Source organism: Pelodiscus sinensis, chromosome 4, assembly GCF_049634645.1.
Source record: "Pelodiscus sinensis isolate JC-2024 chromosome 4, ASM4963464v1, whole genome shotgun sequence".
Classification (NCBI taxonomy): domain Eukaryota; kingdom Metazoa; phylum Chordata; order Testudines; family Trionychidae; genus Pelodiscus; species Pelodiscus sinensis.
Genome location: NC_134714.1, coordinates 20,082,155 through 20,105,461, shown reverse-complemented (window position 1 = coordinate 20,105,461; position 23,307 = coordinate 20,082,155). Strand labels below are relative to the sequence as shown.

General features: G+C 41.8%; 1 protein-coding gene across 9 annotated transcripts in view; it reads right to left on the bottom strand.

Moving 5' to 3' along the window:
* The window catches only part of PPP1R13B (protein phosphatase 1 regulatory subunit 13B), a 159,181-nt gene that overhangs the window by 31,971 nt on the left and 103,903 nt on the right, over positions 1–23,307 (bottom strand). For 5 of the 9 annotated variants that reach the window (XM_075926477.1, XM_075926474.1, XM_025181583.2 and 2 more), the window contains 5 exons: positions 6,849–6,950; positions 5,585–5,759; positions 4,999–5,195; positions 2,863–3,027; positions 1,618–1,798 (listed from right to left, as the gene is read on the bottom strand). In XM_075926477.1, the coding sequence (XP_075782592.1) occupies positions 1,618–1,798; positions 2,863–3,027; positions 4,999–5,195; positions 5,585–5,759; positions 6,849–6,950 (820 nt within the window). The remainder of the gene's footprint in view (positions 1–1,617; positions 1,799–2,862; positions 3,028–4,998; positions 5,196–5,584; positions 5,760–6,848; positions 6,951–23,307) is intronic. The other 4 variants (XM_075926475.1, XM_006116893.4, XM_075926476.1 and 1 more) reach the window with 2 other exon arrangements.

Sequence of the window (23,307 nt, the reverse complement as noted above, 5' to 3'; positions counted from 1 at the left end):
CGCCAGCCTGGTCCCAGGAAGAGGGGGAGGGCTGGGGGGCATCGGGTGGCTGGCTCGAGCCGTGCCAGGTGCAGGGTCTGCTGGCTGGGTGCTGGCAGGCTTGCACCTGGCACGGGCACTGTAGCCAGCCCGTGCCCCTTTAAGGGGTCCGGGGCCGGGAGGGGGGCAATAGAGTTTCCCAGGTGTTGGCCAGAGTGGCCACCAGGGAAAGCTGGGGAGGGCTAGCCTCCCACTAGTTCGAATTAAGGGGCTACACACCCCTTAATTCGAACTAGCTAGTTCGAACTAGGCTTAATCCTCGTAAAATGAGGTTTTCCTAGTTCGAACTAAGCGCTCCGCTAGTTCGAATTAAGTTCGAACTAGCGGAGCGCTAGTGTAGTGCCTATGAAAGTTAGTTCGAACTAACGGATGTTAGTTCGAACTAACTCTGTAGTGTAGACATACCCTCAGGGAGCAAGGTCCAAGGCTTGAGGGAGTATTCAATTCTAATAATCAAAACGCAGGTATAACACTGCCTCATTGTTACAGGTGATTGACTCTGGTGGCATGTGGATCTCACATGCTGTGGTCAGAGGCTTAGGACTGTGTGCACTTCTCAGTCTTAAGGAGACTCTTTATTACTAACTACTATTTTTCAGAGTTTTGACTTTAACTAAGACATTTACTGACATATTGCCCAGTGCAGAGAGCCCTGGGAAAATGTAAGCCAATAGGCTCAAGCACCCAAGGCATAGATGATGTAGATGGTTTCCCAGACCCCATATGAGAAGTAGTATTACAAAACAGACAGAACTGTTAAGTTATAGGATACGAGGGCCAGCATGTTGAAGTATATACTATGGGTACTAGTGTAGAGAAGCTCCTTCATTAGCCTTAGTGAGAAAGGAGCTGATAGTTGGAATACTAAAGGACATTCCAATGCAGAAGTAACAGAATACACATACACAGTCACACACACCCAAACCAACCAATTTCAAACTTATTTTTGCAAGCTCTTTTCTTGCTGGGGAAACAGACATAAGAATGGAAATCTTATCATAGCTTTGGGGGATGGTACTTGGTCCTGCCATGAGGGCAGGGGACTGAACTCGATGACCTCTCAAAGTCCCTTCCAGTTCTGTGATATAGGTATATCTCCATATTAATTAACCTTAATTTTTTGAGAAGCAGTGTATTTTGCCTAGCTCAATCCTACATAAATAACAAAAATTAAGACAAAGCAGAATACTTGAAACAGATGAAAACAAAAGGAGGCAAAAATTAGTTGTATTTTATTTACGGATTAAATTGCAGTTACATAGTGGATTTTGAAATGTATTGTTTACACATGCACACACACACACACACACACCTGCACATACTCTTTTGTCGGTGCCATATTCAATTTATTAGCCATGTAGAAATCTGGCAGTGCTGTGGAGACAGCATACACTCAGCCTCTTAGGAAGAATGAGTGAGAAGAGACAAAAATACCTTACACCTTTCTCATATAACTAATGTGCTCTGAGAAGCCTAACTCACTTTAACCAGAGAAGACTGTCAAGATATGGGAACTCCGAGGACTTTTTCTTCTTCTTTCCCCAAATATTTTAATAACCATTAAATTTATGTATTTACCAGATTTAGATCTTCCATGAGTCACACTTGGAGAAATAGTGAGAGACTGTGGTTTCACTGGATCTACTGGCACAGCATAACTGCCAGCACTAGGAACTTGGATGTAAGGCCCCACTGCTGCTACTCTTCCCGAAGCACTGAGAGATGATTGTGGTGATGATGTTCCATTAATACGATTTAACTAAAAATAGACAAATAAAAAATGGTGTAAATGTCTATTTAACTAGTGTGTTAAGAAATAGCATGGTTCAATAATCTAGAGTTACCCACTGCAGACAAGTCACCTCAAATTTGTTAATCAAATTTTATCAAGAAAAGCAGATATCTACTCCACAAAATAGACTTTGCTCACCTGAAACCATACAGAGTTCTCAACCACAAGGAAAATATTTTCCTTCTGTTCAAGGGCTCTGTTCACCTCCAGACATTGTAAGGCTGGGGCTCTACTGGGGCATTAAAAAAATTAAACTAATTTTAAGTGGTCCATCCCATCTGGGCCTTTACCTGGTCATCAGGTGCATGCCATCAGAAAACACACATACGGTTAGGGTGACCAGATAGCAAGTGTGAAAAATTGGGTCGGGGTGGGAAGATAGTAGTTGCCTATGTGAGGCAAAGCCCCTAATATTGGGATGTCTGGTCTCCCTTCATACTGTGTCCAGCATGCAGCTGACCACCATGCTTAATATGTAATGAAAGAGGTACTGGGGCTTAAGCAATTTTTTTCCTTCATAACTATGCAGCAAGCCCAAAGGTTCTGGGGCTATGAACTGCCAAGCCTAGAAATTCCAGGGTTCAGCCCTGTAAACCCTGCCACAAATTAAGCACTGGTTGACCAAGTTACTAATCTATGGGCAGATTATCAAACCACTTAAATAAAATGCCTGTCTTGAGGATGGCAACGTTCATCTTTGGGAACACATATTTTACTAATTCTTCAACCCTAACAAGTGCCCTGATGGAAAGCCAAAAATTAAGACCTCATTTCTGAAATATCGTGACTGCTGCATTTTAAACAATATCCTAGTTCCTAACCTAAAAATAAAAGGAAACACATTATTATCTAAGCTCTTCCTAATGTCTATGATAAGAATGATACAATTCTGGATTTCTAAAGGTTACTATTTTTAAAATAAATGTTTTTCTAACTGTGGTTTTTCAGCTGGAGGAAAAAAAGGTGCATTTTATAACTTTTTTAGGTCGATGAAACAACTAAAATGTGGCCCTTTTAATAGTTTATCTTACAGGAATGTTTTCTTTTTGACGTGCCTCAACTTTTTTCTTGTATAGTCGCTCACGTAGCTCATTGATTCGCTTGTCCATCATAGCCACCTCCATGTTACGTTTGTTTAACAGTTCTTTCTGCTGCTGAAGCTTGGAGTTCTGCTCCTGGTTAAGCCTATTACGAATCTTTAAAAATGTAATTGTTATAATTATAGTAGATACTTTATTTCACCTGCTGTAAGTTATTTTACAAGATATCCAAAGATATGCAGTAATGTAGATCAACTAAGGTCTTTGCTCTAAGACTACACTTCTACAAAGCCTGTTAAGTAAACATTTTCATTGAAATACAATTCTTTAGAAAAAGAGGCAAAAGAAAATGTATCTCAGGAAGCAATTTATATTCATGATTATATGCTGAATGCATCCAATTTATGACAACTTCAAGCATCTAGACATAAAGATGTTTCATAAAGCAACACGGATGAGATGAAAACTAAATCATAATATAAGATAGTAATTTTAAAGATAAAGTCAATTAATTTTTAATAATCTGGATGGTAAAAAATATTAAAAGAAAATGTAAATTTCAACAACAGAAGCTATGCTATTGATTCTGTTTCCAAATCCAAATGAAACCTCTCAGTACATGAATGGGATGCTAACTGAACTGTTGGTGCATAGGCTAGACACTGATTTTCCTCTCTACATGAGAAAGAAGGTGAAGCCTTCATTTGAAGGCTTCTAATGATTAAGGGGTTAAGCGGTTACCTCTACAGTTTAAAATCAATCATGGCATCCTTCAAAATTATTTGTCTTGTGTCCCCATTAGCTTTCTTTGGCACCTCCAATAATTCTGATAGTTTGTCCCATTTCTCCACTTCCCATGTTGATGTTGCATGCAAAGAAACTGAGGCAAATTTTAATCTTGATAAATATGTAAGGGAGTCAATGTGACAACAAGCAACAATACAGTCATCTCAGCAATCTCTTAAGCCTTTCCAGCTCTCAGAATTGTTCCAGAAGTGGAAATGCACCTAGTGTAAGTGACGGGGGGAAAAAGTCACTTATTTTTCAATTAAATAAAAATGTGAATTAAATTAGATTAAGCATCATATTGTGGTGATATAATACTTTAAATGAGGTTTCCCTCCACTTCAGAGAAAAAAATATTTTAGTGATTGTTAATGAACATGTCCAAATTGCATGAAATCATCACACAAGAATGTCTCTTTTAAAAAAAAAATCATATGAATCTATGATCAAGGTTCAGAAGCTAAGGATAAAAGAAATACAAACATTCCAAGAAAATGAGAACTGTCCAAAAACATCACTTCACATTAGTTCACATTTTTAAATTAATACATATTAGAGCTCACATCTCAACCATGGAACACCAATGAATCGTGGTAAAATGGCATGTAGTTAAATATTTAAAATTTCATATATATAAACCAGAAACCATAGAATTGTAAACAAAACATTTAACATTTTGAATTAATAAGAACACACTACAGTTATAAAGATCTACTTAGAGAAATAAAGTATATGGTAACTTCAAATTTTTCTTGTATTTGCAGTTTATATTTTATTTCTAGTGAGTCTGTTAAATATAATCAGGACAGGCTTGTTATTTAACCCTTATACATTTTAATTATACCATTTATTCACTATTATGTTTTCATATTGCATTTTACGATGGATATTTTCACTGCTTAATCATACTTTCTAGCTACAAAAGCAGCGTATACAGTTTGATATACCTACTACCTCAAAAAAAGAAATTACTAAGATCTGAAAAATTAGTCTGAGATAATAAATTTTAGAAAAAAAGGAAACATATACAATCACTAGTTTACATGCAGAGTTCAATTTCTGCATATACATTCTATTTACTGATGATGAATCCTCTTCAAAATGTTTATAAAGGTTATTATATTATTTACAAGTAAAAAAATTGTTATAAAAACTGGTTTTGAAAACTAATGAAGTTCCCTTACCTAAGATTTATGTCCTTACAAATTAACATACACACCATCATACTGGTTAATAGGGTTTCCCAGAAAACAAGTACAACACTAGTTGCAACATTACATGGAAGAAGGTAAGTTTTCCCTTACCAAGATACTGTGAAAAATGCCTAAGTTAATGGTTTACCTGTAGTTCTTGGTACAACTTCTTTAATTCCACAGCTGCAGGTCCTGACATCTGTCCATTATAAGTCTGGAATCCATTCAATTTCCCTTTCCTTAAATCCTCCAATTGTTGAGTTAGCTGATCCACTTTTAACACTGCAGCTTGTAACTCCTGCTGCTTTTCCTGGAACATGGCACTGATATGCTCAATTTCAGTAGCTATAATTTAAAAAAAAATACATCACCACAACTAAACAAAATACCAGTACAATTGTCTTGTGTATTTTCATGGTTCTAAATATACAGCTATTGATAACTGTAGTAAACAAGTCCTACATACACAAGCTTTTCCATAAGTTTAACTTTACAAAACAGTATACAAACTTATGCTTATAACTTGCTAATATAATTTGTAAAAAGCTGAACATATTTACAACATCTATTAATTTAATTTATTATTTAATTAATTCACTTGTGAAAGGGCCTTTTCTAGAAACAGAACAAATTTTCATTTCAATATTCTGTTACTCTACTAGTATCTGCAAGTTACAGTACAAAATATCAACAGTGAGATTAACTATAAAAATAGATCTGAAATATTTACATACACAGATTGCCATTCATGATCTTGCTGTAGTCGACTTGTCCTCTCATGGCACGGATTTTTTTCAACTTTAATTCCTGGGTCTCCACTCGTTCTTTAAGTTTTTGAAGCTTTTCACTCTCAGAAATAGACTGCTGCTGACGGCGCTCTTGCTGCTTCAGATAACGTAAACGTTGTTCCTGCCAAAGCAAGGAGACCACGTAATCTTATTTTAGAGAAATGTTCTTAATAGCTGGATGACAGTAAAACAAAACAAAAAAAAAACCCAACAAAACTTGACTTTAAAGAAACCCAAACTTTACTACCAACTTAGGATAGTCTTCTTGCCTCTATATCTTCTCTAAAAAACAATCAGTCAAGATTTGATAGTAAAATGTACATTAGAAAAATCTAGTGCTCTTAGAAAAATCTATTATGAATTGTGCCTACATAAATATCTTAAAAACTAGAAACAGGGAACACTGCTTTTGAAACTATGAAGTCAAACCTCAAAATGTACACCAAAAACAGTTTCAGACTAAACATACATTCCACACATCTGTGAAACTTTCTTAAACATTTGTTTCCTGCTGCTAGCAACATGCTTCCTGCTGTTGCAAAATGTCTTCCAACCCTCCATTACTCAATTTCCCAAAGGAAGCAAACAATAGTCCATAGTGAATTTTAGACAGGCAAGAAAAGGAGATCTGCAGCATGATAAAGTTCTAGCTCTTCAAATGACAACCCATGCACCGAACAACCAGGGAAATGTCCCCCCTCCACCCCCCAATATAATTTCCTTCAGAGAACTGCAAGTACAACGAACATTGTTAGCTTAAATCCATTTAAATGTATTTTAGTCCTGTAGTCCAAGCATACAATATATCCCCTATATATCATATAGCAATTGTAATGGTGTCATAAAATGCTTTACAATTAGGAAGTGAGTCTAGCACAAAGAAATAACAACAACATATTTTAAGATGCATGTAAACAGAAGTCATACTAATATTCCATATCTACCATTTATTATTGTCTACTATTCATTCCATATCTACTGTTTATTAAGCTGTATTGTTCTATATTGCCTGAATTTAGAAGTATTTGTTAATGCAGCAGATTTCTCAGGCTCTTTAATTCAGTGTAGTTTAATTCCAAGTGTTTTTTTCTAAATTCATGAAAATTATATATACATATGTTGAAGGTATACTTATATTTTATGTATGAACATCTTATCTAAGTATTCACATTGTTGCAGTTGTCTCTTCTCCACTCCTTTGTATTTTTACCTTAGCAACCAACATTTGTTGTTGGTTTTCAATCTGTTGCTGTTGTCTGGCAGCCATATCTTGAAGTTCTGAAAGTGTGAGTTCAACACGTGGATTCCCAACCTGCAGAAAGCAAAAAGCAGTACATTAAATTATTATTTGTTTACACAAATTGAATTGTGATAATAAAAACCAGATATCAGTAGTCTAAGAATATTTCTAAGTCTGAATTAGAATCTAAAATAAGTTTTCTTTTCTCCCTCTGAATTTTATGCATATTGACTGCAGCTAAAAAGCAACCAGCAAAGGGATTACAAGTGCCACAAATCAGATCTTCCACTAACACAAGATCAGAATTTCATAAAAGGGAGTTACTCACCCTGTGCAATAATGACTGTTCTTTGAGGTGTGTGACCCCGTGGCTGCTCCATACAAGGTGTAGGGATGTCCCAGAGCCACAGAGCAGAGCTTTTTTAGCAGTTGTCAGTGGGCCACAAATGCACAAGGGGAGCCTCGTGCTGTGCTCAGCTTGGCCTGCCCCCCACTTCAGTTCCTCTTCTCCATCTGAGTAACCAGGACTCCAAATAGAGGGGAGGAAGGGAGGGTCATGGAGCACCCACAGGGACACTCACCTCAAAGAACAGTCATTACTGCACAGGGTGAGTAACTCCCTTTTCTTCTTCGGGTGATGTCCCCATGGGTGCTCCACGCAAGGTGACTACAAAGCATTATCTGACACGCATGGTGGGAGTCACTGCTTAGAGGCTGCAGATAGTACCACAGTAGCCAGCGCTGAATCAGTCACCAGTTGCAGCATGATGGCATAGTGCTTAGCGAAGATATGATCTGAGGACCAGGTGGCTGCATGGTAAATGTCTTTAAGTGCTACGTTGCTGAGAAAGGCCGTAAAAGTTGCAGCTGCACGAATAGAGTGTGCCTTTGGTGGAACTGGCAGAGGCCTGTTACGGAGAGAATGGCATCGTAGTATGCAGGATGAAAACCATTTGGAGATACGTTGTGCTGAAATAGGCGTGCCCTTTGAGAACAGTGCAATGGATATGAACAGATGCAGGGATTTACGGAATGGTCATGTTCTATCTATATAAAAAGCCAGAGCTCATCGGATGTCGACTGTGTGAAACAACATCCCTGGGGAATGCGTGAGGCTTAGGGAAGAACACTGGTAGTACTATAGGCTTGTTGATGTAGAAGGCTGTGCAGACTTTGGGTAAAAATGTTAGATGTGGACATAAAGTTACTCCATGGAGGGCGGCATTGAGTTGGGAACTGTGGGGCTCGTATTCAAAGCAGTCCCTTGTGGGAGGGCTATTGGGCTGCTGATGGCACAGATCTCAGTGCTGTGTCTCTCAATAATGTCAACATCAGTGTGTGGGAGAGCTGGCGAGAGCTTTCCGGTGCCAATGATGCTCTCTTTGGCACTGAGGCTGAGTGCAACATCACTCAACATCACATTGCCGGTTCAAGCACTCGGTTCCCCCGTACTGGGGTACTCAAATTGTCCCCTCCAGGCACTCTAGGGGATGGAATTGGGAGCAAAGATTTTGATGAGGATGGCTCTTTCTTAGCCCACTTATGGAATGATGGTGAGGTGGCTCTCTTCCTGGGAGGCTGCACCGCCAGTAGAGAGGCTTGAGAGCACTCAGGCTGCATTGTCTTATCAAACAAAATCATGCAAAGCCAGAGCTCCCTGTCTTTTTTCACTCTCGCTGTGAAGGAGCGGCAGATTTCACTTTTCTGGGGTATACGTGCTTCCCATAGGCAGTGAATACATTCCACATGTTTGTCCTAGACCAGCATCGGCTCCTGGCACGATTGGCATTTTTTAAAGCCAGAGGATCCTGGAATTGCGCTGACTGTAAGGGTTGTACGGTCAAGTGCTTCATTGGTGGTGGTCCCATCTCTGTATTTCTGTGTCCATTACAGGCAGTCCCCGACTTACGCGGATCCAACTTATGTCGGATCCGCACTTACAAACGGGGCTTTCTCGCCCCGGAGGTCGAGGTAGCGGATTGCTACCTGCGAGCTCCGGGGCGAGAAAGCCCCGTTCGTAAGCTGCTCCGGTGCCCCTGGTCTGCTGGAGACCGTCTCCAGCAGACCAGAGGCACCGGGCTGGTTCCCGCGCTTCTGAGGCTTTGCCAGAGCAAAGCCTCAGAAGCGCGGGAACCCGCCCGCGGCTGCCGCTTGAGTCCCGGTGCCTGTGGTCTGCTGGGGACCGTCCCCAGCAGACCACAGGCACCGGGACTCAAGCCGCAGCCGCGGGGGGGGGGGGTCCCGCGCCTCTGAGACTTTGCCAGAGCAAAGCCTCAGAGGCGCGGCACCCCGCTGCCGCTGCGGCTCTGCTCCCCGTGTCCCTGGTCTGCTGGGGGGGGGGGGAGGCGCGGCTAGTGTGCCCCCCCCCCCAGCAGACCAGGCTTTTGTTTTGGACCCTGGAGCAGAGCAGCTGGGGCGCTGCGGATTGGTCCTGCAGCGCCCGCTCTGGGCACTACTGGACCAACCGGCAGCACCCCAGCTGCTCTGCCCCAGGTCCTGATTCAGCCGCTGCTGGTCAGTTTCAGCAGTGGCTGAATCAGGACGCCTGGGGCAGAGCAGCTGGGGTGCTGCTGTGTTGGTCCAGTAGCGCCGAGGAGCGGTGCTACTGGAGCAACCCAGCAGCACCCCAGCTGTCCCCAAGTCAGCCGCTGCTGAAACTGACCAGCGCTGACTACAGGAAGCCCGAGGCTTCCTGGAATCAGCGCTGATCAGTTTCAGCAGCAGCTGACTTGGGGAAGCTTGGGGTTCTTAAGTTGAATCTGTATGTAAGTCAGAACTGGCGGTCAGTCAGTTTCAGCAGCGGCTGAATCTGGACGCCAGTTCCGACTTACATACAGATTCAACTTAAGAACAAACCTACAGTCCCTATCTTGTATGTAACCCGGGGACTGCCTGTATTGTTATTTTTAGTGGGTGGGGTTTATTTATTTTTTTAATCAGGAAGGGAGCAGTGGGGCTACCAGCTGCCTGAGAGGCAGGTGCTAAAACAAGCGGTGGCTCCATGAGAGGCTGACAGTAATTTCTTTTTCTTTTTAGATGAACGGGATGACACGTGGTGTTGAGAACGCAAAGGAGAAGTAGGGGGAGGGAAATCAAGAGGTTTTTCACCCTCCCTGAGGTGAAGCTGAGGAGAATGAAGAGCTCCATCTGTGACCGAGGACGGCAGAAGAAGAACTGAAGGGGGGGGGGGGGGAGCTACGCACGCAAGGCACCAAGCTGAGCACAGTGCAAGGCTCCTTTCGCACATGTGCACCTCACCAACAACTGCTAAAAAAGCTTTGCACCATGGCTCTGGGATGTCCCTACACCTTGTGTGGAGCACCCACAGGACATCATGTGAAGAAGAATATGTAATTTATTTGTTTGTTTTCTGTTTCCAGCTTTCTAAATACCCTTGATTCTATGGGAGCAAATATAAAAGACTAAGAAAAAAATGCTGCTACTCAAGGAAACAAGAGAACAGGACACAAACATGAAAAGGGTACAGCATAGGGATGTAAATGACTAGTTGCTTCGCCCCACTCTCCCCCCCGGCCTCTGTATCAGAAGCAGCAAGGAGGGGAGCAGAAGTCGGCAGCAAGGCAGCCAGCAGAGAGGAAAGCAGGAGATATGAGGCAAGCAGGAGCTGATAGCAAGGAAAGGAGCAAGAGCTGGTGCTGGTGGAGCCAGCTTAAAAGCCAGTCATCGTCCCCCAGCACCATCTCCATGGGGGGGAGGAGGAGAAGGGGAAGCAGAGGCACAACAGGGGAAACGGCAGGAGCAGGGACTGACTGAAGCCATCCCACTTCTGCTGGGTCCTAACTGATGTACCTCTGCCTTTTAAATGTAGTAAGAGCCCTGTGGGGCTCTTACTACATTTAAAAGGCAGAGGCACAGTGGGAATAGTGAGCACCCCACTCTCCCACTTATTGACTAATCAAGTAGTCAATGGAAATTTAACATCCCTAGTACAGCAACAAAGAATGAGAAAGACAGAAAGAGACAAAAGGGAGATACAGAGAAAGAGAAAAGCTGCAATAGATGCATCTTTTAGGTTTGATAATTATTTTAAATTTGTTTATTATTGAATTTTTATAGCAGATATCCAGTTTCTGGTCTAAAGAATTAAAGATGGTCTCTACGTCCTTTTTTAAGCTGAGCAAGTTATATGTGGAGTCCTCATGAATCATCTCATTGGTCCTCTCAAAGAAATCCTAAAGAAAATTCTGACTTTTGCCAATGCATATAAAAAAAGAGAACATATAGGGCTTGTTTTTAACTTCCCAATGAAAATAGAGATTTTCAAGCTTCAGACAGTCATGAAAACTCTTCATAAGGATTTCACACACGATGGCCATCATAAACTTTAAAGAGGTAAAAATCCTATTTTTCCCACCACAGCTAGGGATGTAAAAGTTAACTGATTAAACAGAATGTTTAACTGGTTAACTATGACCCTAGAGCAGGGTAGCGTGGATGGAGTAGTTCCCTGCCTCCATAACAGGCTGCTCTGGCCAGGCCAGGCTGAGCCCATCCTGCCATGGGTGGGTGCTGCTCTGGCCAAGCCAGGCAAGTCCTGCTAATCTGTAGGCTGTTCCGGACAGGCTGGACCAAGCCTGCCATGCCACAGGAAGGGGCTGCTCCAGCCAGGCCAGGCAGAGCCTGCCACACTGCACTATAGAGGCTGAGACTGCCACGCTGTGGGTTGCTCCAGTCAGGTCAGGCCAGATCCAACCGGAGCAGCCTCCCACTGGTTAACTGGTTACCCCAGTAAACAGGCTCACTGGGATAATTGGTTAGCCCTCTACATCTCTAACTATGGGACAGAAAGGCAGTTTTCTCTAGTGGCAATCAATATTAATAAAAAGAAGAAATAAAAATACAAAATATAGGAAAGTTACCATTTTTTGATATTACCTTTTAAGGTGCATTTTTGGCAGAGCTAATAGAAATTAAATTGAAACCAACAAATTACTGTGCAGTATTACTACAAATGTTGCAGGTGAAAGCTAACAAAAGCCCTCATAAAACTGAAGCCAAATCATCTAATATGTGGACAATTTAAACACTTTGTTAAGGAGGAGCAATTACTGAGTATTATTTACAATTTGTTCTACACTTTGAAGATCCAGGAATCCAATATACTATGCAAGTTATTTCAATAGACTAATAGTCTTTTATTTTAAAAAGGTCATTTTTACTTACAAACTCTGCAAAACATGTTCATAAAAAATGTTTACAGACTAGGAGTAAAAAAACAAAGCTAAAGTAAATTCCAGATGTTGAAACTGCTCGACATCTCTCACTAACTATCAGAACTGCAAACAGAGAATAGTATACCATCATCTGAGTATCAGAAAGAGTTGGTAGGCTAAAACAGTGCAGCTTTTGTTACAACTCACTTGAAATGTAATGTAATCAGTAAAGTTTAATAAAAAAAGTCAGGCAGGCAACTGTGATGGCATTGTAATCATTGTACATTCTGTACCACATTTGAGGCAATACATAACATTTTTAATAACCAAGTTAAATGTAGAACATTTCCTATACCTAAAACAAGCACTCTCACAGAAAAAAAAAATCTATGTAAGTTAAAAAGTGCTTTGGAAGTGTTGTGAGATGGAACTTGGTTTCAAAACAAGGGTTGATAGGTTTTAATATTTGTAGACAGGGCAATCTAAGCCAAACCCCACAGATCCTGGAATTTGAGAGAACTGGTTCAGAGTTTCTGCTCCTTAGTCCTCTCAAGTTGCCTTTCACTGTAAGGTCTGTAATGATTTCAGCTGTCAAGAAATCTTCTTCCATGCCAGTGTCTTATCCTCAACCCCAAAGGGGGTGGGGGGTGGGGGGGAATTCCTACTCTGAAATCAACCAAGTAACACAGAAACAGAACACTTGAGTAATTGACCTGTAGAGTTCTGCTACAGATCTCTAGGTTTTGCTCTCCTGCAGAGTGGTTTTTCTGAGGTTCAAGTAATGGGGAATGGAAAGCAGCAATTTTGACAAGCTCTAATTCCCTTACAGTGGACTTTTTGTTTCTTTAGTGTGCTTCTCAACATAGAATGAAAAGAAGCAAAAGTTCCCTAGTCACAGGAACAGACTCATAAAACTACTGTATATTCACTGTTTAACAGAAATTGCTGCAGAGGAGGTGGAAGTGGTGTGTGCATGTGCCTGTGTGGAAGAATGGCAAATAATGCCCTTTTTAACTTAAAAAAAAATTATATATATATATATAACAATATCGGAACATAAAAGCATAAGAACAGCCATACTGAGTGACACCAAGAGTCTATCTGGCACAGTATCCTGTTTTCCAACAGTGATCAATGGCAGATGCCCTAGACAGAAAGGACAGAATAAGTGATTCTCAAGTCATCCATCCATTACTCACGCCCAGATTTTGGCAAACAGAGGATAGAGAAACTATCCCTTCCCACTGATGGACCAATCCTTCATGAACTTATCTAGTCCTTTTTGAACTCTGTTATAGTTGTGGCAGTCACAACATTCTCTGGTAAGGAGTTCCCATAGGCTGATTTGCATTGTGTGAAAAATATACTTCCTTTTGTTTGTTTTAAACCTAACTATTAATTTCATTTTGCAACTACTATTTTCTGAGTTATGAGGTGTAAATAACATCTCCTTGATCACTTGATGATTACCTGTTCTGTTCACTCCCTCTGGGGCATATGACATCCTGTCTGGGCTAGCTGGACCTTTGGTCCGACTCAGTGTGGCCGTTCTTATGTTCTTATCTCCTTATTTACTTTCTCCAGCTCAGTCATGATTTTATAGATCCTTATCATACCCACCTTAGTCTTCTCTTTTCCAAGCTGAAAAGTTCCAATCTTATTAATTTATCCTCATATGAAAGCTATTCCTACTCCTAATTATTTTATTGCTACTTTCTGAACCTTTCCAATTACAAAATACTTTTTTGAAATGGGACAATCACATTTAAATCCAGTATTCCACATGTGAGTGTATCATGGATTTAATAGAGGCAATATATCTTCTCTCTTATTGTCTATCACTTTCTTAATGATTCCCAACACACTAAGGGGATGTTTTCAAAAAATTATCCCCAATGACTCCAAGATCCTCATAGGGATGTTAGGAAGCAAGGGTATGTCTACCCTACCACCCTAGTTCGAACTAGGGTGGTTAATGTAGGCAACCGAAGTTGCAAATGAAGCCCGGGATTTGAATTTCCCGGGCTTCATTTGCATCTTGCCGGGCGCCGCCATTTTTAAATGTCCGCTTGTTCGGACTCCGTGCCCGCGGCTACACGCGGCACGGACTAGGTAGCTCGGATTAGGCTTCCTATTCTGAACTACCGTTACTCCTCGTGGAATAGCTAATAGCTAATCGTGTAGTTGATAGAAATTCTATCAACGACAAGTTTAGTTGATAAGGGAGGAAGCCTCTGGGAATTACGCCCCCCGCCCGCCCCTGCTGTAGCTCTGCACTTTAAATGTAGTAGGAGCCAGGCCAGCTCTTACGACATTTAAACTGCAGAGCCAGAGCCAGAGCAGCTCCTGGACCTGGTGTGAGCTGGGTCTGAGCTGAAACTTGCTCAGTTCCGGGTCATGCTGGCTCCAGCAGCCACTGTCCGCAGGGAATCCCAGTGGGGAGCTGGGACCCACACACCCCCATGGGTAGGGGCTGCTCTGGGGGCCGCCCCTGTTCACAGCCAGCCCTAGCCGCCACAGACAGGGGCTGCTCCACGGGATGCAGAGCAGCCTCCATCCATGGCGAACCTGGGTCTGCTCCGCTGCAGCACCCGTGTTCCCCCCACACTGCTGCCTCTGATGGAGGCAGCAACATGGGGCCGGGGTGAGGGGGAGGGGGAAGAGAGACACAGCACCATAGAGATGGTGCTAGGATGAACCAGCTTTTAAACCAGCTCCTCCCAGCATCAGCTCCTGCTTCCCCTGCCCCTTGCTGCCTCTGATACAAAGGGAGGAGGGGAGAGAGTGAGTAATCAAATAGTTGACTCAACTACCCAATAAGCCTAGGCTTATCAGGTAGTCTATTATTCACATACATCCCTACCCCATCAATTTATACGTAGGGTTGGGATGTTTTCCAATGTACATCCCTTTGCATTAATCAACACAATTTCATTTGCCATTCTATTGCCCAGACACCCAGTTTTCTGAGATCCTTTAAAGCTCATGGCAGTCTGCTTGGCACTTAAGTATCTTGAATAGTTTTGAATCATCTGCTAATTTTATAACCTCACTAATTACCCCTTTTTCCATTTATGACTACGTTGAATAGAACAAGTCCAGTACAGACCCCTGGGAGGCACCACTATTTACCTCTTTCCATTTTGAAAAGTGACACTTTATTCCTACCCTTTGTTGCCTATCTTTCAACCAGTTACCAATCCATGGGTGGACCTTCTCCCTGATCCAATGACAGCTTACTTTACTTAAGAGCCTTTGATGAGAGATTCTGCCAAAAAATTCTGAGGGGAAAATCTAAATACACTGTATCCACTGGATTCCCCTCTCTGCATGCTTGTTGACTCCCTCAAAATTCTAGTAGATTGGTGAGGCATGATTTCTCTGTACAAAAACCATGCTGTCTCTTCCCCAATAAACTGAAAGTGAAAGTTGGCAATTCAGTTAAAATAGTTTGTGTCAATAATTTAAGGTGTCAAAAACTTTATCTCTGCATCTCATCCTGAGGTGACACGTACCTAGTCAATATGGGGAAAGCTGAAATGTTCCATTATTATTGAGTTTTTCATTTTTACAGACTCCCTAATCTCCTTGATCTTTTCACAGTCCCTTTCTCCATGCTGATCAGGTGGTTGACAGTATATCTTTACTGCTATATTTATAGAATTACTATCCATCTATAACAATACCACTTCAATTTCGTAAGTCTTCCTAACAGGTCATACTTTACAACACAGATTATTTTAATCATTCCTTTCAGGCAAGTGTCCTTTTTATTCAACAGCACCCAGAACTAGCATAATAAAATGTAATGTGTACCTAGTTGTTTCCTATTGTCAAGTCACAGCACACTTAGCTAATCCTTCAAAACATTCTTGTGAGTTAAGTATCCTTCTCATTTGACAGATGAGGAACAAACACAGAGTTTAAGTTACTTGTCCAATGTATAAACTAAGTAAATAGCAATGAGAGGATTAGAACTCAGGAAGGCTTCATATTTCCAGTAGACTATTCTGCCTCAATATCTGCAAATTTTATAACAGTTTTTGACTACATTACATTTCACTTTTAGATAAAGAAAACTCAAATAATTTCTATTCAGGTCCTGAAATTCAGATTAGAAATTTTTTTTATACAAAATGCATGTCTATCATCACTTCTGCTGCAGTAAATCAACAAATGTGCAAGTTTGAGTTTAATTATCTATAAACTGAATATATAAATGGTATATACTGTTACAGACAGATACACACACACACAAAATCAGGTCTGATGCATGACAGCAGTTCTGTCAGTAGGTAGATCCATATTTGGAACATTTTCTTTTCATGTTGCTTAAGGGTCATTATGATCCAGACAAGCCCCAGGAATTTCACAGGTTTGTATATACCCATGGTTCATATGCAGCCGTGTTGTCTGATGTGCCGTGGAAGGAGGGCTGCAGTTCATCAGGGCTAAGCTGCATGTGGATTGGCATTGAGTGCATTGGCAGCCTGCATTGGTTGAGGTTGGGCAGGCAAGTGTGGGAGTGTGGCAGGTGATGCCTGGGGACTCACTTAAATTCCAGAAGAAAAACGGCCCATCTACTCTGAACACCTCCTTCTAGTCACATTATAGAGCAGCATTAGGCTATGTCTAGACTGCATTCCTCTCGAAAGAGGAATGCAAATGACGCAGATTGGAAATTCAAATGAAGTGCAGATTTGCAAATCTCACACTTCATTTGCATAATTGCGTGAGAGCCCTTTTTCGAAAAAGGGCTTTTCGGAAAAAAACCCGCAGTCTAGATGGGGTTCTTTAAAAAAAAAAAAAAAAAAACCACCTTTTTTCGAAAGAACCCATACTCCTGAAAAAAATGAGTAGGAGTTCTTTGAAAAAGGGGTTTTTTCCCCTCCCAAAAGAACCCTGTCTAGACTGTGGGGGTTTTTTGGGGGGTTTTCCGAAAAACCCTTTTTCGAAAAAGTGCTCATGCGATTATGCAAATAAAGCGCAAGATTTGCATATCTGTGCTTCATTTGAATTTTTTATCTGCTTCGTTTGCATTCCTCTTTCGAGGTAGGCCTCAGATCTGGTAGGTCACAGATGCTTTCTGGGATCTCTCTGTTCAATGGCTCCAAAGGTCAGAATGGGGAAAAAGGTGGTATTCTCCCATCCACCACAGACTTTTTACCAAATGATACACTACTTGCACAAACAGTGCAAATATTCAAAGGCCTTCCTTCTTGTATAATGTGACCAGCAGTGAAAGTTGGCAATGTTGACAATTAAACTATAATTTTAAAGCTACAGATTGTCACCTCTCTTCCCATCCAGGATGTCTGGAAGCAAGTCATACCTCTCAGAGCTACTGTTTCAGAGTGTCTGCAGACCCAGGAAAACATGACTGCATCAATTTATGTTCACATTTTTAAGATCATCTTTCCAATCAAAAGGCTAAACATTTTTTCTTTTAAAAGAAAGCTCACATCTTGGAGTACAAAATGTACTTTAAGAAAATAACTGGTTTTCAAAGCCCCCACAAGCCATCCCAATTTGATTCCTGATAACTAAGAACTCAGTTCTGCTCTACATCAGTATGTTTGATGCACATCTTTTAAAACATGTTATGCTTAACACATGCCATAATATATACAACAAGAGAGCATGATAAATTCTATATTAAAATATTAGCCTCTCCTTAGAGAAACCTCTGAGTATATTTTTATAGTGGAAAAAATTAAACTTAAATATAAAAAGGGTTAAAGTTATTATATAATCTGGAAAAAAAAACCTAAGAAAACCCTGACACCCAGATTTTTAGATACAAAATCTTCTCTAAAACTTCTAAATGTTTATTTTACTGAAAACCACTGATAGTAAGTGCCTTTCGTTATTAAAATAACTACATAGAGTTGAGGAGAAGGGATGAGGGGAGATTTAAACCTGCAATTTCACTCGCTGCTGCTGCTGCTTCTTTTTCATCCACATGACAAATGAAGTATAGAAATCAAGTAAGATTCCTTTTCAGCGTCAAGTCAATTATTTTCCGAAATTGAGATGTCCCAAGTATAGTAGCATAGTCTTTGAAACATCAGGAAATTTAGCAAAAAGGCAAAGATTCCAACATATTTTCTCTTGCAAATATCTAGTTGAACAAATCAGTCTGTTACATCCATATTATCTTCACTGATGTAGTTTATAATAAACATGTATCCATTCAAGCAAAACCAGTGAAAGTTTGGAGCAGTTTTTTGAGTCTGTTGAAGGCCTTCTTCAGAAGTAGTGTTACATTATACTGTACTGTTTTGCATTATATTCTATCTCCTTAGAGATCAACATCCTTCTAACTAAATGTCTTTTACTCACTAGCTTTTACATAAAGTCACTCACCTTTCACAACAAATCTGAAGCTATCACATTTAAACCATAAATATCTCCCTATTTCTGCAGCAAGGGAAATCTACCTCCTCTGGGATTGCACTTTTTAGAACAACATAAAAGAGTACTACAAATATCTACTCCTACAGATTCCACAAATTCATTTGCAATATAGTGATAAGTTCCAGGACACAAGTCTGCTGAATTGTAACTTTTTTTACATTAATCACTTGGAGTTTCACACCCTAAACTGACCTCCTAGATAACTGAACCAATAGCATTTATCAAACATTACAGATGTGTAAAAATTACATCACTTAAACAAAAGCATTCAGAAAGTACTTCCACTTCTATGCCATTAATTATTTATACCTAGTAAACATTTTACAAAAATATGTTGTAGTTGTTTTGGTCATCATATCATCTTGAGAGATCATCTGGCAAGAGAAAATTTGCAACAAATAACAATGCTCGAAGGGAGGAAAGATAGCTCCGTAGCTGGGGCACTAGTTTGGAATACAATAATTCCTCATTTAACACTATAGATATGTTTCAGAAAATGATCGTGTTAAGTGAAAAAGTGTTATGCGGGGTTAATTTTTCCACTGAAAATAATGGAAAAGGTGGGGGTTGCATTTCAAGCGGTGGTGTCTGTTGGGGGAGAAAGGTTGGGGGAGAAAGAGGACTGGGTTACAGCAGGGAGGGGAGGTGTTTGGCTCTGGGGAAGGGAAGGGTAAGAAAGGGGAGGGAGATTGGGTTGGGAGTATGCCCCTGCGACGGGTCTGCTGGGACCTGCACTGCATCCGACGGGGGGGGGGGGGTCACCGGGGAATGGCATGGCGAGCGGCAAACCCTCCGCCGCTTTGCAGAGAGGTGGGGGAAGCCGTGCAGCCGCTGGCCTGCAAGCAAGGGCGGAGGAGACGGGGCAAGGCATCCGGCGAGGGGGAGTCAGTGGGGAATGGCGCGGCGAGCGGCAAACCCTCTGCTGTTTTGCAGGGAGGCAGGGGAAGCCCCGCACAGCCACCAGCAATGGGACGGCTGGGGAAATCATGTTATTCCAGGGACGATCGTGTAATTCAAAAAATGTTCCCTTAAAAAAAAAATCGTGCTATCACGAAAATGTGCAAGTATTAAATGAGGAATTACTGTACAGACAACTCAGATTCCAGTTTCCCATGTGATCTTTGGCAAGTCACTTAGCCTCTCTATACCTCAGTTGCCTCAGTCAGATTATAAACCAGTTTCTGGACTATTTTATTACTAAATCATCTCAAGAACTGTCATACCATTTAAACATTTTTATCATTCATAAAGAATGTGTGTTAAATAATTAACATTTCAGTCTGGGTACTCTGCGTTTTATTTTTGTGATCTTTCTTCTCTTTTTCAGCACTTCCATCCCAAAATTATGCATTCTCTTCTATTGTCTATCCCCTCACCTGGCATGTGCCTCCCTACATCCCTAATCTGAGTCATAATGAAATGGCTCATCTACAGGCATCCCTGAAGACTGGCAGAGAAAATACTGCATCTGAACTCGTACAGAATTTCAACAGCAGACATCTGTGTAACGCAAACAGACTTTCTTAATCAGTGAAGGTAGATCCCAGGAGCTTCCACTCAGCCCACTCCCAAAAATCCTATTCTTCAAGTTAAAGAAATATCTCAGGTGGCTGTCAGTTATACTTCTAACCCCAACTGTTCAAAATTTCTAAGTACAGCCCACAAAACCTCAAGATTTAAAAAATACACTGGATGTGGGATGAAGTCTTGGACTTCTGGTTTCCAAGCCTTCAAAGTTCAATCAGGTCACATTTTCCAGATTTTATCCATCACCACAAGGGTAGAAACTTTTATAAAAAATAAAATCAAATAAAATAACCAGAGAATCTCAGGATTCTTGGAGCTATTGCTTGAGGGAAAACAACAAATATTTTGCAACTCAGAATAAACTCACAAAAAATTGGTAACATGTTAGCTGTAGTAGAAATATCCATTACAAAGTCCTGTCCACCTTACTTTCCCCATCCCCAAGGACGAAAAGGATGTGAAGATATTAACATTGCTTTGTCTTGTCCCAGAATTCTGCATGCAGTGTTTTGAACCAGGTGACTGTTGTCCCTTTCTCACATGTTCTTGCCCCTATGTGCTGCCTCACCCTCTCCATTCGGTCTGCCGTCCCTGAACCCAATGCTGCCCACCTCCCATGCCTTCATTTATCATGTTGGTACTTCAAATACCCTTTATGGTGTGCTGCTGCCCCTCTCCACCATACTTAATGCCAGGTCCTGGCTCTCCCTTCACTAGAGGTATCTTCTGGGCCTTGGTAAGATGGCCTTTCCCTTCTCCTCTCATTATCGTCAAGGGATCACTATTTCCCTAATTCAAGAGACAGCAGAATCATCAAAGGAGGCAGACATTCCCAACCCCAGCAATACCCAAGAGCCCCCTCGCTCCCTGCAGACTGACCTCTGCCAGCCATCAGATATCTCCACCTCCATGTAAGGCATTCCCTGCTTACAAGGGGTATTCTCCAACCCATTCATAGGTATACTCCTCCCACAGAGGTGGTGCTTCCCCTGGGCCAGTAAAAGTTCATTATGCCTACAGAGCTGAGCTGGGCCAAAGTGGGGAATGCAGTCACCTATGTTGAGGAGGCTGGGGATTCCAGGAATCACATCCTTTTTCTGAACCTCATGGCCAGGCACTGAACTCTCCAATGAGAAAGGAAGCAACATCTGTATTTTATCAGCTTACGAGGAAGATGTAGGAAAGGACAGATGATGGCAGTAAGTCGTTTCACAGGTTTGGAACAACTCTTCACAGCTGAGAAGTGAGAGTTTTCCCATCAATATGTGTAGCTGTTATATGATGGGCTGACCTTTTCTAACAAGTGGGGTATTGGGAAAAACAACAAACCAGATAAATGTTTCTCTAAATTAATTTACTTCAGAGACCCACAGACGGGTCTAAAACCCATAACCCACAGGCAAAGCTGGCGAGATGGAATGGGTATGCAAAACAAGTGACTTCAGAATGGGGTGTATGCATGTACAAAAGGAATTGTAGAATGAATGAGGGTAGATGCAGGGTGAGTTGTGACTGGCCAGTGAGGTCCAGAATCCTCAAGCATCAGCCTCCCCCCATCCCTCATGTGCCTCCTCCTCCTTGTACTGCATTAATAAAGGAAGGAAGAGAGAGCAGTTCTGACTATTCCACTGCTCGTTTCCTTGCCAGACTGTAGAAACCCACAGAAACACGCTAGGCGCTTGTCTGCTATATCTGTCAAAAGATGGCTATATTTCCCCAAATTGGACAGGCAAAAGAAGGAGTAGCTGAGACCCACCAACCAAATATAGCTTTCCAAGTCTATGCCTTTGCCCTAGTGCAAGTTACAGTACCCTGGAGGCCACTACGGACTTAAACCTAGCTATGTTACCCAAGAAACTGTAGTCCAGTTGGGAGTAGCCAGGGTGCGGCGAATGCCAGCCATTCTTCTTCAACACCTGGGCAGCAGGGAGAGTTATATAAGAGTTGGTTATTCTGGTTATTATATTTACAGAATCTTCCAAGAAGTTTCTGCTGTTTTTTAACTAGATGAACAGTATTAAGCAGTGGTCTCCAACCTTTTTAACCACAAGATCACTTTTTCAATTTAAGTGCAATGTAAGATCTCTCACATATCCAAATACCTTTGCCCTGCTTCCATCCCGCCCCTTCTCTGAGGCCCTGTCCCTGTTCCCCCCTCTTCTCTGAAACCTCACCCTGCTCACTCCATCCCCCTTCTTCCCCATCCTCACTCACTTTCACCAAGGTGGGATAGGGGCTTGGGGTGCAGGCTTTGGTCTTGGGCCAAGGAGTTTGGAGTGTGCGAAGGGCTCTGGGCTTAGCTCAGGGTAGGGAATTGGAATCCAGGAGAGGTTTCAGGGTGCAAGTTCTGGGAAGTTACGTATAGACTACAAGCTTTTTTTGGAAGAAGCTTTTCCGGAAAAGATCGTCTAGAAAAGCTTATTTTAAAAGAGAGCATCCACACAGCAAAAGTGCAACAAAAAAGCAATGTGCTTTTTCGAAAGATAGCGTCCATATTGATTGGATGCTATCTCGCATTTAAGTTGTGATTAGTCTGGACGGAGTGGCCACCGGGGCACATGTGTTATTTCCTGGAGGCCACATCTTTCCAAATAACTCCCTCTTCTGTGTCCACACATGCCTTTTTCCGAAAAAGCTTCCTCGTAGAATGAGGTTTACTGCCGTCGGAAAACCCCCTCTGTTCTTTTGACTTTCTGTCAAAAGAACTCAATGGCAGTGTGGACACAAGTATTATTTTTCCAGAAAAACAATCTTTTTTCTGGAAAAATGCTGCAGTGTAGACGCACACAGAGTTTGGTTAAAGGGGAACTCAAGTCTGGGGCAGGAGGCTGGGTGCAGGAGGAGGTTCAAGGCTGGGACAGAAGTTCAGGAAGCAGTCTGTGGCTGGGCACCGTTTAACTGAAATGGCTTCTAGGTGGTAGAGCAGTGGGGGCATGGCAGACTTACTGCTGTCCTGGCCCCTGCAACGCTCCTGAAAGCAGTTAGCATGTATAACTCCACAGCGCCATGTGCTGCCCCTCATTTACATGCACTGAGCCCACAGCTTCTACTGGCCACAGTTCCCTGTCACTGATCAATGGGAGCTGCAGAAGTGGACAGCATGTGGAGACTCCCTGCTCTGCCTTTCTCGGGGACTGCAGGGACATGCCAGCCCTTTCCAGGAACAGCAATTACCACAGGGATAATTAATCCAGCCATGACAGGTTAGGCATTTTAGAACTCTTTACTCAAAGAATTAAATCTAAGCATAGGAGAGAAATGAAAATTATGCAACACACAGACATTCAAAACCCCAAAATAACACACTTTGC